Source organism: Ciconia boyciana, chromosome 8 (genome assembly GCF_034638445.1).
Source record: "Ciconia boyciana chromosome 8, ASM3463844v1, whole genome shotgun sequence".
NCBI lineage: Eukaryota > Metazoa > Chordata > Aves > Ciconiiformes > Ciconiidae > Ciconia > Ciconia boyciana.
The window spans coordinates 43,075,118-43,088,351 of NC_132941.1; the positions used below are offsets into that span (position 1 = coordinate 43,075,118).

The 13,234-nt window shown below is 44.3% G+C and overlaps 1 protein-coding gene across 7 annotated transcripts in view; it reads left to right on the forward strand.

The window, feature by feature from the left end:
• The window catches only part of CAMK2G (calcium/calmodulin dependent protein kinase II gamma), a 126,081-nt gene that overhangs the window by 60,833 nt on the left and 52,014 nt on the right, over positions 1–13,234 (forward strand). For 6 of the 7 annotated variants that reach the window (XR_012044022.1, XM_072871675.1, XM_072871673.1 and 3 more), the window contains 2 exons: positions 11,929–11,983; positions 12,569–12,634. Coding sequence is in view for 6 of the 7 variants with exons in the window: in XM_072871675.1 (XP_072727776.1) it covers positions 11,929–11,983; positions 12,569–12,634 (121 nt within the window). In the remaining variant the exon portion in view is untranslated. Of the gene's footprint in view, positions 1–11,928; positions 11,984–12,098; positions 12,183–12,568; positions 12,635–13,234 lie in introns of all 7 variants that reach the window. The other variant, XM_072871679.1, reaches the window with a different exon arrangement.

Consider the following 13,234-nt stretch of genomic DNA (forward strand, 5'->3'; position numbering starts at 1 on the left):
TTTCCCTAACTTTCAACTTGTTTTTTTCTTCCTGACAACTTTCTAGAGTATTTTGCATTCTGGTCCAGACAAACTGTTTGCCATCCATGCTCACCAAATACAGCAGAATTGGATGGACATCAATCAGTGATCTGTTCACGCCATCCTGTTTTAAAGGCAAAAAAGATGCACCCATTACTGAGGATATGGGAGGGTTAAAGAGAGGCGGAAGGCAACATCATTAAAACCCCACTGGCCGTAAGCAGATAAAATGCCTGTGGAAGTTGGCAAGAGTCACGGCTCTATGGGGAATTCCACTTCTTGAAGAACTTACTGTTCCAGTGATTCACTTATCTATAAATCTTGTGCGTATTTGACATGGATGTATTTGGGAACACGTAGAAGAGAATGATATGGCTCTCTTCTCCCTTGGTCCCTGCTTTGCAGGAAAGAAGCAGGTTTCTATAAGCACATTCATAGCCCTGACCCTTCATTTGCAGATGCTTTCCTGATTGTGCCACTGAAGCTTGTGCAATGGCTAAGATAAAATAAACTTCACCATTGCCTTCTGTTTCTTGTAGATCTAAACTTACAATGTGTTGAATATTGACTCTTGCTTAATGGAACAACTCTTTTGGTCTTCTGCTTAGTTGTAAACTTAATTTCAGTCAGTCTGTGTATTTGATTTTTAAGTCCTGTAATTAATTCACTACATAGGGATACTGTTATGGATAATTCAGTTTTTTCCCCATGCTTTCTGCTACCCATCAAATACGAGAGCAGTGACAGAGTTGGGAACCCCAGTATCTTCCTGCAGGCTTGTTCAGTGCAGATGTGAAGTTCAGCACAGTGCTGAACATGACCTTTCCTGTCCTAGGACTCCCAAAGCAATAATGATGCAAAATTTGATAAAAATCCTCATTCATAGTTTTGAAAACTCTTCTCTAGCATTCCTGTATTCTGCTACAAGAGTAGGATTGTGGCTTGTTCAGTGCACCATGAAGTCTGCTCTGTGCATGGATTTTGTCCACCGTGTTGTTAGATGTTGCCCTTCTCCTCCTTCTAAGTTTTCTTTGTTACGCCAGTGTCAATATGTGCCTCCTCTTTGGATCTGTCACCAGATGATCTGTACTCTTTCTTGGATATTTTTAACCCAGCTGTACAAAAGTAGTTCTTGAATATCTTTTGTTCATAGTTCAAACTGAGCACTTGTGGTTGATCATTGTGTCCCAGCTCATGGCAGCCTTTGCTGTGAAGAACTGCATGCACTTAGGTCTAGAATAATAAAAATACATATTTTAAGAGAGGCTGGTAGTAGCCCAAGAGCCAGAGCCAAATTCTGTTTCTGATTTCTGCCTTCATATTCTTTGCTGAACTGCTTCAGAGTTAATTTCCTTGAGGGAATTTATAGCAGTAGTGAAATGCTATCCTCAGCATCTATCAGAATTATTGCTTTTTCAGGTTTTTTCTACTTCTGACTTTTTCCCCAAAATATAGTTGCACTTGAATTCTTTTTATTTTACCTTCTATCTGTTGGCTTCTCTCAGCATAAACCATAATTTTGGACATGTCCTTATTTAAAATGGAGAGAAAATAGTATAGAAATCTCCTGTGAATTAGAAAGATTTCTTTTGACCCAGATCAGTTTTATTTCCTTTGACAAGTGGTCTGTCCTCCTACTACCTCTGTCTCGTGGGAGTGATTCTGATGGATGTGTATAAAAAAAACCCCTCCAGTTTGTGTGCCCTTAAACGATGGTTATGATCAAGGTGTGAATTGCTGCAAGGACCAAGAAGGGTGCTGTGCTTCTGTGTGCTGCCCACCTGGAGAATCCCACAATGCTCATAACTCACCTGGGTGGGAAATGGGGTGCATTGATCATGTCTGCAGACCTAATACCAGATTTGTTGTCTTAGTAGTATCAGCTACAACTTAAGGTTTGCTCATCCCTCATTTTGAGATACTACTCTTGATAAGCAAGCCCTCATTCCGCCCCCCCGCTGCCACTTGGAATGTTTTCCTATCACCTTTTCCTTAACAAGAGATTTGAATTGCTTCCTTAGTGAAAAAGAAAAAACCGTAGGCTGTGTTTTGCTGTAAACAGCAGATTTCCTTGTTTTCATTTGGCTGCAGACATCCAGACTGCCTTTGCAATTGGGACAGAAAGGACGTTATGTGCAAAGAATAGTTAAAATGCTGGGGATTCTCCAGTGGTTTGGCCACGCTTGCTGCCCTATGGAAGCTCAGTGATTTTCAAGTGGGATGCTCCTGCGCCTGGCCCGCTGTTTAAAGCTGCTGCCCTGTGATTTCTGTTGCTGGGGGACTGTTCCTTTTCTCGCGTGAAACTGGTGCAGAGGGGATGGTGTGGGGAAGGTGGGGGATGGTGGGGGGGAGAAGAGACCTTGTAGCAAGAGTTCTGCTTTACGGCTTTCTCAGTTACTGAGCAGCTTTTCTGTGGAAGTGTCACGGGGCTGTCTGAGAGGACAGCAAGTTGCTGTGCTTCCTAGGAGGTCAAACAACGATGTTCCTGGCCTTATGCCTTTAACCTGCTCTCCTCTTCCTCCCTCCCACAAAAACAAACAAACAAACAAACAAAAAAAAACACCCAGAAAAAAACCCCAACCACCAAACACTCAAAAAACTCCCAGAGTTATCAGCTGGAGTGCATTCCTGCTGGAAAGTTTTTGAGCCTTTGAGCTGCAAGTTACCATTTATTATTTCCAGTCCCTGCAGTGTTAGGGATTTAGGTGAATGCCCATGCATGTCTGGCTGAGAGGAGGCTCCCCAAAACCCCAGGCAGTCCAGCTTTTTATTTCTCATTCTGATTCTCCCAGTTACTTCTTTTACTAGCTATTTTTTATTTACCTCTTCTTGTTTTCTCCTTTTTCTGCCTCCTCTTCCTATAGCTTTTCCTGTAGTTTTAAGAAACCTGTTTCTCCATAATCCCCCACAATTTGGGAGTGGAGTAACAATTGCATTTTCTTCCTTGCCAGAGGATAAATTTATTCTGTATGTCTTTGTGGTCTGTACTAGAGAGGTATTCGGATTCCATTATTTATCTATTTAGTGGTGAGATTTATCTGTATGCAAACAATCCCTTAAAAAAAAAATAATAGTGGGATGATGGCCAAACTCAGTGCACTCAAACTCAAAGGTACTGCAAAAGTCAGAGGAGGAGGATTCCCCTACTTCTCCCCCCCCCCCGACTTAGAATAGCATTGAGGAAACGGGAGGAGCCTCCTTTGGGGTTCCCCCTGCCTGAGCACTGAACAGAACGGAGGGATGGCCGCACTCTGGTGAAATCGTGCAAGCGACAACCTGCCTTTTGAACAGAGCTTGCCTCTGTGGCAAGGTTTCATGACTGTCCTGGGCAATGTGAGAAAGGAGTTGTGAAAATCAGGTTAATACAGCAAGGTTGGGGGGGTATCAGGCAGAAGACCTGCCAGAATGGGCAGGAGCACTGCTTTGCAGCACCAAAGGCTGATTCGTCCCTGATGGCAGAAATGTGTGTAGCAAAGTTGCAGAGCCTGTATGAAAGACCTAAAATTTGTCACGGCCTCTATTTTATTAATTCTAATAAAGTGGGTGTTCTCTGTGTATTTTCTCTGAGATACTAATAAAGTTGGCTTGTTGTTAATTTGGAGGTTTTGTAGAAAAAGCTCTCGTATAATACTAGTGGTTATCAAAAGTACTTTGCTTATCTGGTATGTGGATAATCGGAAATTACTAATAACAATTCTGGATGGTTGTGATTGCACTGTTATCAGGAGAGTAGGAAATATTCCTGCTAATGCACTCTTTTGGCTCATGTAGTGTTTAAGTATGGCATACTCAATGTTATGTATCATGTGCTGAACTTCAGCCTTTCAATACAGACACTGCAAAATCAAAGGAAAAAGAACATTTAGTTGGCACTGAAATGTTTTTTAAAAAATACTTTGTTTTCTTTTTTTACTTTTGCTTTTTACCTCTGCAGAAGGACCAGTTTCCTAACAGGAAAGATACTGTTCTCCCTACAACTTCTTTGTAGGCTGTGAATTTCTGTCCATAAGGGAATTTCCCCTGACTTTGCACCATGTATGGCAGAAAAGGCACCGCTTTAACCTCATTTTTTAGGGCCAGAGTGTTAAAAAGGTTACAGTGAGAACAGTGGTGCGGGGCGGGGGGGAACCACCTCTGTGTGCGTGTGTGCCTTTTCATACTACCTTAGGACTGTTCCTTGTCTTTCTTTGCAGAGCCTGCAGCAGCTTGGTTCTGCCTGAACCGGAGTAGTGTTAACAAGCCCTTCTCTTCCATTTTCTAAAGCTTTAAAACTGCAATTGGTGTGAAATGCTGTGGGCTTAGGGAGTTCACAGCAAGCTGGTATATATCCAACATATTGTAGCCTCTCTGTGTCAAATTTGGGGGGAGGAGGATGGAAAGAGTCCACGTTCCTAAGGGACTGGTTGACAGTGGCATGCTATGTCCTGTTAGCTAACTGTCCTGCTGCTGTTAGTTACTGCTCTAACAAAGCTGGTCATTAGCTGCTGGAACAGATGATTTCTAGAGGATTATTTGCATTACACAATTTAATGCTTTTTAATAGCAAATTTTTAATTAAAAGGAGAGTCCTTTTGGAAGCAGCCTGAGCAGCTGCAGCTGAATTCTGCGTGTTTAATGTAATTAGAGAAACAGCTGGGGTGGGAGCTGAGCACCCAGCTCACAGGCAGTCACAGGTTGGTGGTGGCTCCTCACGGGACAGGCATTCTGACTGATGTGAACCGCGCGGGAAGTGCCCTGGTGCATGGCCAGACTCGTAGGTGGCGGGACAATTCCCATCTTGGCTGCCCAGGCTGGTGAGCAGCTGGGGAAGCGGAGAGTGGGTGGTAGCCATCTGCGTCAGTTCACTTTGTCACTTGTGCTGCCACGAACGATAGTGCTCAGTTTGCAGTCTGTCAGGCTGTGTGTATTTGTATCTATAGTTTCAGCATCTCCTGGCACATTGGAGAATATCTTTGGAAGAAAGCATCAGGAGGTTTTAGCCTCCAATTTTATTCTGCTGCTTCTGGTATGCACTGTCTCTTGAAATATGCCCCTTGTGGTATCTCTTACCTCCTCCCTTTCTCCATGATACAGGCAAATGTCTGATGTCTGGTTGGAAACTGCTGAGAAGTGAAGCTGCGGCTGTTTCTAACGAGTAGCTGACCTTTAAATAGCACTGTTCAGTCCAGAAGATCCCAGAGCACTTCTGAGTTTGCACTACTAAGGCTGTGTGAAAGAGTTACTGCATTGCAATTACCATGACCCAGGAGACAACCAGAAATCTCTGTTGCCTTGTATTGGCTCTGCTGCAGGTACTGCAACACAGGCAACAATCTGAGAGCCCCAAATATTATATAATCCCAGCACACGATGTGTCTTGCTGTAGAGGTAGCTGGCTGATAGCGTCCTTTACGTTCCCATAATATGCAAATGCTTTACACTTAGGAACACCAGTGAACCTAGATTTTGCAGACAAGATTACCCAGCTCTGTAACTTGAACACTGTTCCTAAGGACAGGCAAAGACCTTTTGTAGGAGCAAGCATGCTTCGGCCCATATTACCTTTTCCTAAGCAGAGATGAGTAATTGCAAAGTGAAGATACTGGGAATTGTCCTGTGAAATTCTTCTGCTTGTGTACTTGCCTTGTGCTGTGACTTCGGTAACTACTTTGCTTGCAGAGATTCACTTGCAGCAGGTTGCCACAAACCACCCTGTGTTACAAGAGCCTGCCTGCCCCAGCCGTGGGCTGAGCTCCTGGGCAACCCTGCTCCACTGTTTGGCGTGGATGTGGGATACAGGAGAATGTTCATCGTGGGTCTTATGTGTCAGGCATAAATGCTCCTGGCCTGTTATGCTTGGTATAAGAGTAAAAAGGTAATAATATTCAAGACACTGGGCAGAGTGAAGGGAAGATGTGGGTCAAATCTAGGCTAGGCATAATCTGTGTTTGTGACCCCAATATCAATTGGCCTTTTACATGTGACCCTTTGAAAATAAGATGCCTGTTGCTTTTCAAAGTCTTTTTATGTTCCTGTAGTTCAGGTAGATTTTCATAAAAATTGAAAGCTCTTTTCTGATTTCTTCAAGATTAATTTCAACTTTTGCATTCACAGAGTCTTGCTTTGCCTGACTCAGCAGCAATTCGCATTGGTTGTTAGGCTAGTACAGTTTGTTATGAGGGAGATTTTCCTCTTATGCTCAGTTGCTTCGTATCGCACTCAGGCATCAGAGAGCTGCAGCTGCATGTATAGGGTCACTTTATTCAGGCAGGGAATGCAAACCACGTGGCATGACTGTTACTGTATTGCTGTTTCTCGCTAAAATGCTTAATTTTCTGTAGTTAATATCATAGCTTATTAATATTATTTTGTTCTAAGATAAAAACTGTACATGCATGAGAATTTTGAAACACTTTGAAGTATCAGCTTGAAGTTTTGTTCTTGAGGCAAGATTTCCAGTGAGACTCTGAAGACAGCAAGCAGAGAAAAGTAATATTCACAGCAGATGTTCTTAGAAAGTGCTTGAACTCCTGGTACACAGCTGCTCTTAGGTTCAGTAACCACAGCATGTCCCCTTGAGCCACTCACAGTGGTATCAGGCTCTTTGCAAATACTCTGGATTGCATTAGGGCCTCAGACCTGACATGCACACCCGCACAAGACAGTAATTTGCGTAACTTGCATCATGCAGTGTTGAAGATCTGAGTTTTTGGGAAAAGGGAGTGGTTTGTTCTCACTTTTTCTGTCGCTAGTTATTTTTCCAAAAGGCCAACTTTGTGGGAGATGCTTCCTGTACAGGTAAGACCAGTTTATGTAGGATGAGGCTGGAGAGGAGACTGAGGGAAGAAAAGAATGCTTAAACCAGTGAGCTAGGTCATGCCTTGTGTGTAGTGATGCATCGCAGCTCTTTAACTGTACAGAGCTACAGGTGTGCATTTAGAGTTGGAGGGACAGTTTTAGGTAGCAGTCTCTCATTACCCTTGGTGGAGTACCACTATAGTACCAGATTCAGGACTGTGTATGAAGAAAGCTAGGCTTTCTTTGTGTCCTGCTGAAAACATTGTTTCACCAAGATGCTGTACTGAAACCACTGCTTATCGCTCCCAGAATCTATGTGCTTCTTGGAGATATCATCCAAGTGGTGATGCACACTTTCTGCTGACCGACCAGCTGGTATTGTTGCAGAAGATGTTTCTACATAACAGTCTGTGACTGATTCTGCTCCTTTGGATAGCATTTGTTCTGGCATTGCTTAATAGTGCTGTGGTTTTTCATTTATTATTTCTGAAGTTTATCTGTAAGACTTCACAGTCCTACAAAATTAGATGTGCTTGTGAACTTTGAGCCCTCTGTTTGTGTGGATGGGACTTTTTTCTGTGCTCTGACTAAAACCTTGGGTAAAGTCTTTTTGCCATATCCTGTAGCTGATTGAGTGCCTCATTGTCTGACTTGCTTCTGTTTTTTTTCTTAACTCCTCTTTCCTCGTCTGTTCTTGCTAACCATTGTGGTAAGTGCTCTTTCATCCATCAGAGACCTTTGACATGGGAACAGTCATCAAGTGACCCTGGCTGTGCGTGGTGTTGGCAGGGACTGATTTCCTACATCTGTAAGGATCCCTGTGTTAAGAGTGTTTGGCTAGGAAGGAAATATGGTTTGAATCGCTGCTTCTGGGCGACAGAATCAGTTAATAGAAATAATCTACCTCCTCTTCTGGTGAATAGAGTGAGATCAGGTTCCTCGGCAAGTGCTGGACTTTTCCGTAGTTTGGTCGTCTTTTGGAAGACCCTGTGTTGCTGTTGTGCAACTTCCCTGTTGCTGTGACTTGAGACTCTTTTTGTGATGTGTGCGTTTGTCTAGCCTGTTGCACTAGACATAGACGTCACTGCTTCCCTGACGAGAGCAAAAAAAAAGGGTTCTGTAATATTTTTGAAGAAAAGGTTACCTGGATGAATACTTTTATTTTTAATTTGCCATTTTTCTTATTATGGATAGTCAATTTTTGGGAATACTTTACCTTCTAGCATCTACATATGATTATATTTTTCACTCTCTCGTGTCAACAGGTTACACAGGTATGAGCAGCCTGCGTGGGCTCTGCTCAACTGTTTGGTTCAAGCTGAACTTGTGGTAGTACTGGAGATATTAGATGATGTGTCAGGACCAGCAGCCTGTGGAACAAATGAGATCTCCTTTTCATGGGAAAATGTCTGAAAGAGAGGATAGCCCAGTACTCAGGTTCCTGTTACCCACTCTTGGAACGGGCTGTTTGGGAACCTGTGTCCTGCCTTCAGGTGGAGGGCACTCACATAGGATGTCTTTAAAGCAAAGAGAGCTCTATACTGTCTGGAAGGTGGAGGTATCAGATGGTATCTGATGTTTGTGTATCTTTATGATGAATGTTGACACAATGTGGATCATATTTGTGAACCCAAGTGGAGAGGAGGCTAAGAAACTTTTTAAATGCTTTTATCCTTGACAGGAGCCAAAGGTGGTAGAGTTACTTCTGAATATATGCCATTTCATGGGCTGGCCGAATGGTTTTGGAAAAGACAGGTCGTGTTTTAAGCTGACAGTCCCTGGTAGTTAGCACTGTATTAGAAAGCAGAGCATTTTAACTTGTCTGTCAGCAGAGTGAACCACAGCATCAGAGCTGCCGATTGCAGATCCTGGCTGGTCAGGAAGGCTCTTGGGGCTCTGCAGGAGGGTAGGTAAGCAAAACGGTAGGGTGAAAGGGCACTGGGTGCTCTTGCTGTTCTGCTACTGGGTATTGGTTTTGCTTCTTCCCATCAGCATTGGTATGAAGTAGGTGTGGTCTGGAATTGAAAGTCACAAGAGTTTTGGTATGTTCAGACTTTTCTTAATCCTTTTTGACTCCACTCATTGCTTCCCCCCTCCACACTTTAAGCCTAATGTTTTGAGCTGTTGCTAATTATTCCCGTGCAGGGTTGTGGGGCCCACTGTCATCTTTACTATAGCTTTTCTGGGGTTTGGTGTTCTACCGTTACTCCCTGAGCTTTGTTACCTCAGCAGATTAAATCCCGGGCAGATTTTGTTCCAGCATTGCTCTGGGCCATTACGAGGAAGCAGCTCCCTTGTTAAGTTAATGACCTGTGTCCTGCCTCCAAGGCCTTCTTTTGCTGTGCAAGCCCTAGGGTGATGTACATTGTCAGTATTTATGAACTGTCTCTGTCCTCCTGTCATGGTTCCTCACCTAAGGATGCAAATAGTGTTTTACCGTCCTTAAAGGCTCTTTCTGCTGCCTCTGCCAGTCTCTGCCAGCTGAATTGCTACTTCCTTCCCTTTTCCTAATGTATCTGACAAAATTGCTTTCCACAGGACAAAGAAATAGCAGCAATCAGCTCATTTATGTTTTATTTTCTGATGTAATTTGCTGCCCGCATCTTTGCGTCAAAGTTTATCATTCACTATTTCTCACTTCTACCTGCAGACGTGTTTGCTGTTGCCTTTTTATGGCCACTGCTCTCAGCCTGCTGGTGGCTGTGCTCCTCCTCTGTCAGGATTTCATTTGTGCCGCTCTCCTCTCTGCTTGGTGTTTCTTGCAGCTCTTCGATGACGTTTCAGGTGCCAGAGGAAGGAGAATGCTTTTTTGTGCACACCGAGCATCACAAGACATGAACTTATTAGCACATTCAGCTTTCCTTGAAGTTTCTCCATCTCTTCCCTCTTCATAAGGTCCCTTCACAGACTTTTGCCCGTGTCCTGGGCCTCAGCTGTTGTTCATGTGCCTGTCCCCTGCGTTCACCTCAAATAGTCTTGTGTGGTGGAGTGAAAACTGCCTTGCACTGGGAATCCAAGTGTTTGTTTCAGCCACTTCCCATCTTGTTTCCAGTCTTGAATGGAAGTCTTTTCTCCTAGGAAATACCCTTCTTCTTGCTTGTGTTTTTGTAATGCTGGCTTTGCTGGTTTCTGCCAAGTGCTCAGGAGACAAGTTTTCTTGTAAACACAAAGTTGTATTGCATGGAAGTTATTACAAAGCCAGCTAAAACTGCTTACTTGGAAGAATTATTTTTTTTCCAGCGAATGATTTGAGGAACATAGTTCTTAAAGGTGATGTCTCTGTTTTCATGGTGTAGGAACAGCGTGTTGTGCCTGAAACACCTACTGTACTGGGACTCTAACTGTACTTGCTTGTTTGCAGCATTATGCCATGTGGAGTGCTCCTCCCAAACCCCTGCGGTTAGATGCAGTAGAAATGCTAAGGAAAGGAAATTGGTCAAGGGACCAGCCCAGAGAGCTTGTAAATAAAAGTGGGAAAAATATAGGAAAGTGCAGGCAGTAAGAATAAGGAAAGAATGAAACCCTTTTAGGAAAGGTACTGGCAGTGGTCTCTGCACATCTGTACTACTCTCAATTTTGAGTTTTTGTGTGTTTGTGTGCATGTGGGAGGGTGCCTTAGCAAAGGAGAGTTGCAAGGAGGATTAGAGGAGAGCATTGAGAACATTTGCAAAAGCTGTTCCGTATGAGGTAGGAGCATGTGCCAAGTGCTAGTTTGAAACACTCCCAAGACGGTGATGGTAGCTGACGTCATGTGCCAATAAGAGGTGCAAACTGACCTCTTGATACTGGCAGAGAGAAAATCATGATGTTGGGAAAAGTCAAGACAGGTCACTTGTATTTTATGTGGAAGAGAATGGAAGACAGGGAAGGGAGGCAAAGGTACCATTAAAGTGACAGAGCAGGATAACGAGCTTTTTCTTGTAGGGATGAGAACAGTAATGTTACTTTGGTCAATACTCGATTACAAGGTGTTGCAGTGACTGAGACTCAGTCTAGTCTCAGCTAGTTGCTTTAGTTGGGTGAATCAATAAGGAAGGACTGTAGACAGTCACGTGAAGAAGACAACGCGTCCTAGTCAGGGTGTGAAGGTTTAGGAATTCAGTCAAATAGGATTGCTAGCTTGTGACTCTGGTTGGCAGGGAAAATAGTGAAGCTTTCCAGCAGGGGAGAAAAGCAAAAAGTAGGGGGTAGGTAGCAATATGAAATTAAGGGCTTAGTTTCTCCTCTTGGATTAGAATTAGTGCCTAGGTATCCAAGAAGCATCAAAGAAACTGAGATTTTGATTCAGACAGGAGGAAATGGCACTGTGCTGGCTGCATAGATAAAATAGTTATTGCCCACGTGGGGAAAGGAGGACAGAGCCCCAGAGACTCCAGAATACCAGGGGATAGTGGCCCATCATGGGGGCAGCAGGTTAAAGGGGACAAGGAAAGGAAAAAGATGACAGTTAATTTAGGCAATAGGAGCAGAACTGGGGGGGATAGGTAAGGAAGCTGAAGGAGGATGAAATTTTGAGAAGGGGAATGTGGTCAGATATGTCAGTGGTAACAAACATGTCAGGAAAAATGAGACAAGAAACTGGCTCTGAATTTTGGGTAAGGATTTGGGGTGTAAGTCAGAATGAAGTGAGGATAAGGAAGTAAAGGGAGGGAACTTCATGGAGCTTTACAGGTGAAAGGCAGAAGGGAGACCAACGGCACTGACATGCAGGTGGGGTCAGAAGTCAATTTTTGGGTTGGGGGCTTGTTTGGAGATTCTGAGAAGGGTTTGTTTTGGGAAATAAGAATGGGTGGGGAGAGATCGCAAAACGTAAGCATGGAGGAAAGAGTAGGCAGATGTGAAAGGAGGGTACTGAAGCGTTAGAGAAGAAAAATGAACAGGAGGTCAAAGATATTTAGAGTTTGTTTTGACGCTGGGGAGGGGTGGGTGTATGTGAAGGACACCCATCTGTTCCTTTGAGATAACGGAAGGAAATAGGTCACTAAGTGAGCACACAAAGTGAAGGGCATGGGGAATTAATAGACTGATTGAGTTGAGGGAGAACTTGGCTGTGTGCATGGGTTTGATTTGTGAAGTGTCATATTTGCTACGTGCTCTGTAAATCTCCATTTCTTGATTATGTTTTTGCAGTGCGGCTCCATGACAGTATTTCAGAAGAAGGTTTCCATTACCTCGTCTTTGATCTGTAAGTGTCTTTCTCTGGCTTTGATGCTTTACCAGTGATACAGGCACATGAATGGTTGACTAAGAGCGGAATAAAAAGCACCTGCATTAATATAATTCTCCCTTTCTCTTTTGAGACCTGTAGATAACTCTGGCCTATTTGACAAAAATCCGTTGACTGTGTGGTAGGGGATGGACCAGGAAGGCTTCTGGCAGCAGGTGTAAGCATGGGATGGCAAAGGATGGCTATCCTGTATAGGGAGGCTGTTTGACTTCCGACTCTGAGGCAGCCTGGAGGGGGTCAGAGGAGGGATGTTCTGCCCAAGCTTAGCATCTACTAAGCTCTGTAGAGTGGCATGGGCAATTTGTGCCCAGTGTGTCAACAGTGTCCTGTACACTGCTGGTGAAATAGCAGCCCAAGGTGTCAGTCACATGGATGTACCGGTGCTGGGGCCATGGTGGTGGAGCTCTGCCCTGGCTCCCCTGTGCTGCAGGTTCCCACACAGGCTGCAGGAAAAGGCCCAGATGGGTGGCCATGTACGTCCCATGCAGCCTTGAGCCATATGTGCACAAACTTCGTAACCTCCCTTGTTATTTTGCACTCCAGGGTTACTGGTGGGGAGCTCTTTGAGGATATTGTTGCCAGAGAATACTACAGTGAAGCAGATGCCAGGTAAGACTGTTTCCAGACCCTTCTGCGTATGTCGCGTGTGTTGGCAAGTGGAATGAGTTTCCTGACTGCTGCTCTGTGCACGGCTTTGTTCTGACACTCTTGCTCCCTGTCTGGAAAAAACAATTCTTCTTTCGGCTATTAGCATAAACTCTTGTCACCGGTCAGCCTGACTCACCACAGCTCTAGCCCTTGCTGCTTGCAGACGCTGCTGTCTTTGCTGCTTGCAGACGCTGCTGTCTTTACCGCTTGCAGACGCTGTGCTCTTTGCTGAAAGACCCGTTGCTAGCGGCTTTGTCTGCCTGACCTTTCTGGTGGGTGGTGACAGGGTGTCCTTCGTGAGCAAATGTAGGGGAGAGCAGTCCTGTGGCTGTGAGAGCACTGCCTGCTTGGCCTCTGCCTTCTCCTAGCAGGGGTTCCAGTGATGTGCCATTGCTGTTGGGCAGACCCATTCAATTTGCCTGTGTCTAGGTAATGGTTTACAGGGCAGGGGAGAGAGGGTGGTTTGAAGGCTGTGTTTCTGTGGAAGCCCTCTCTGACTGTGAGCTGGTTGGCGCAGTGAGAAAAGGCACAATATGTGATAGCAACCTTTATATTTTAATT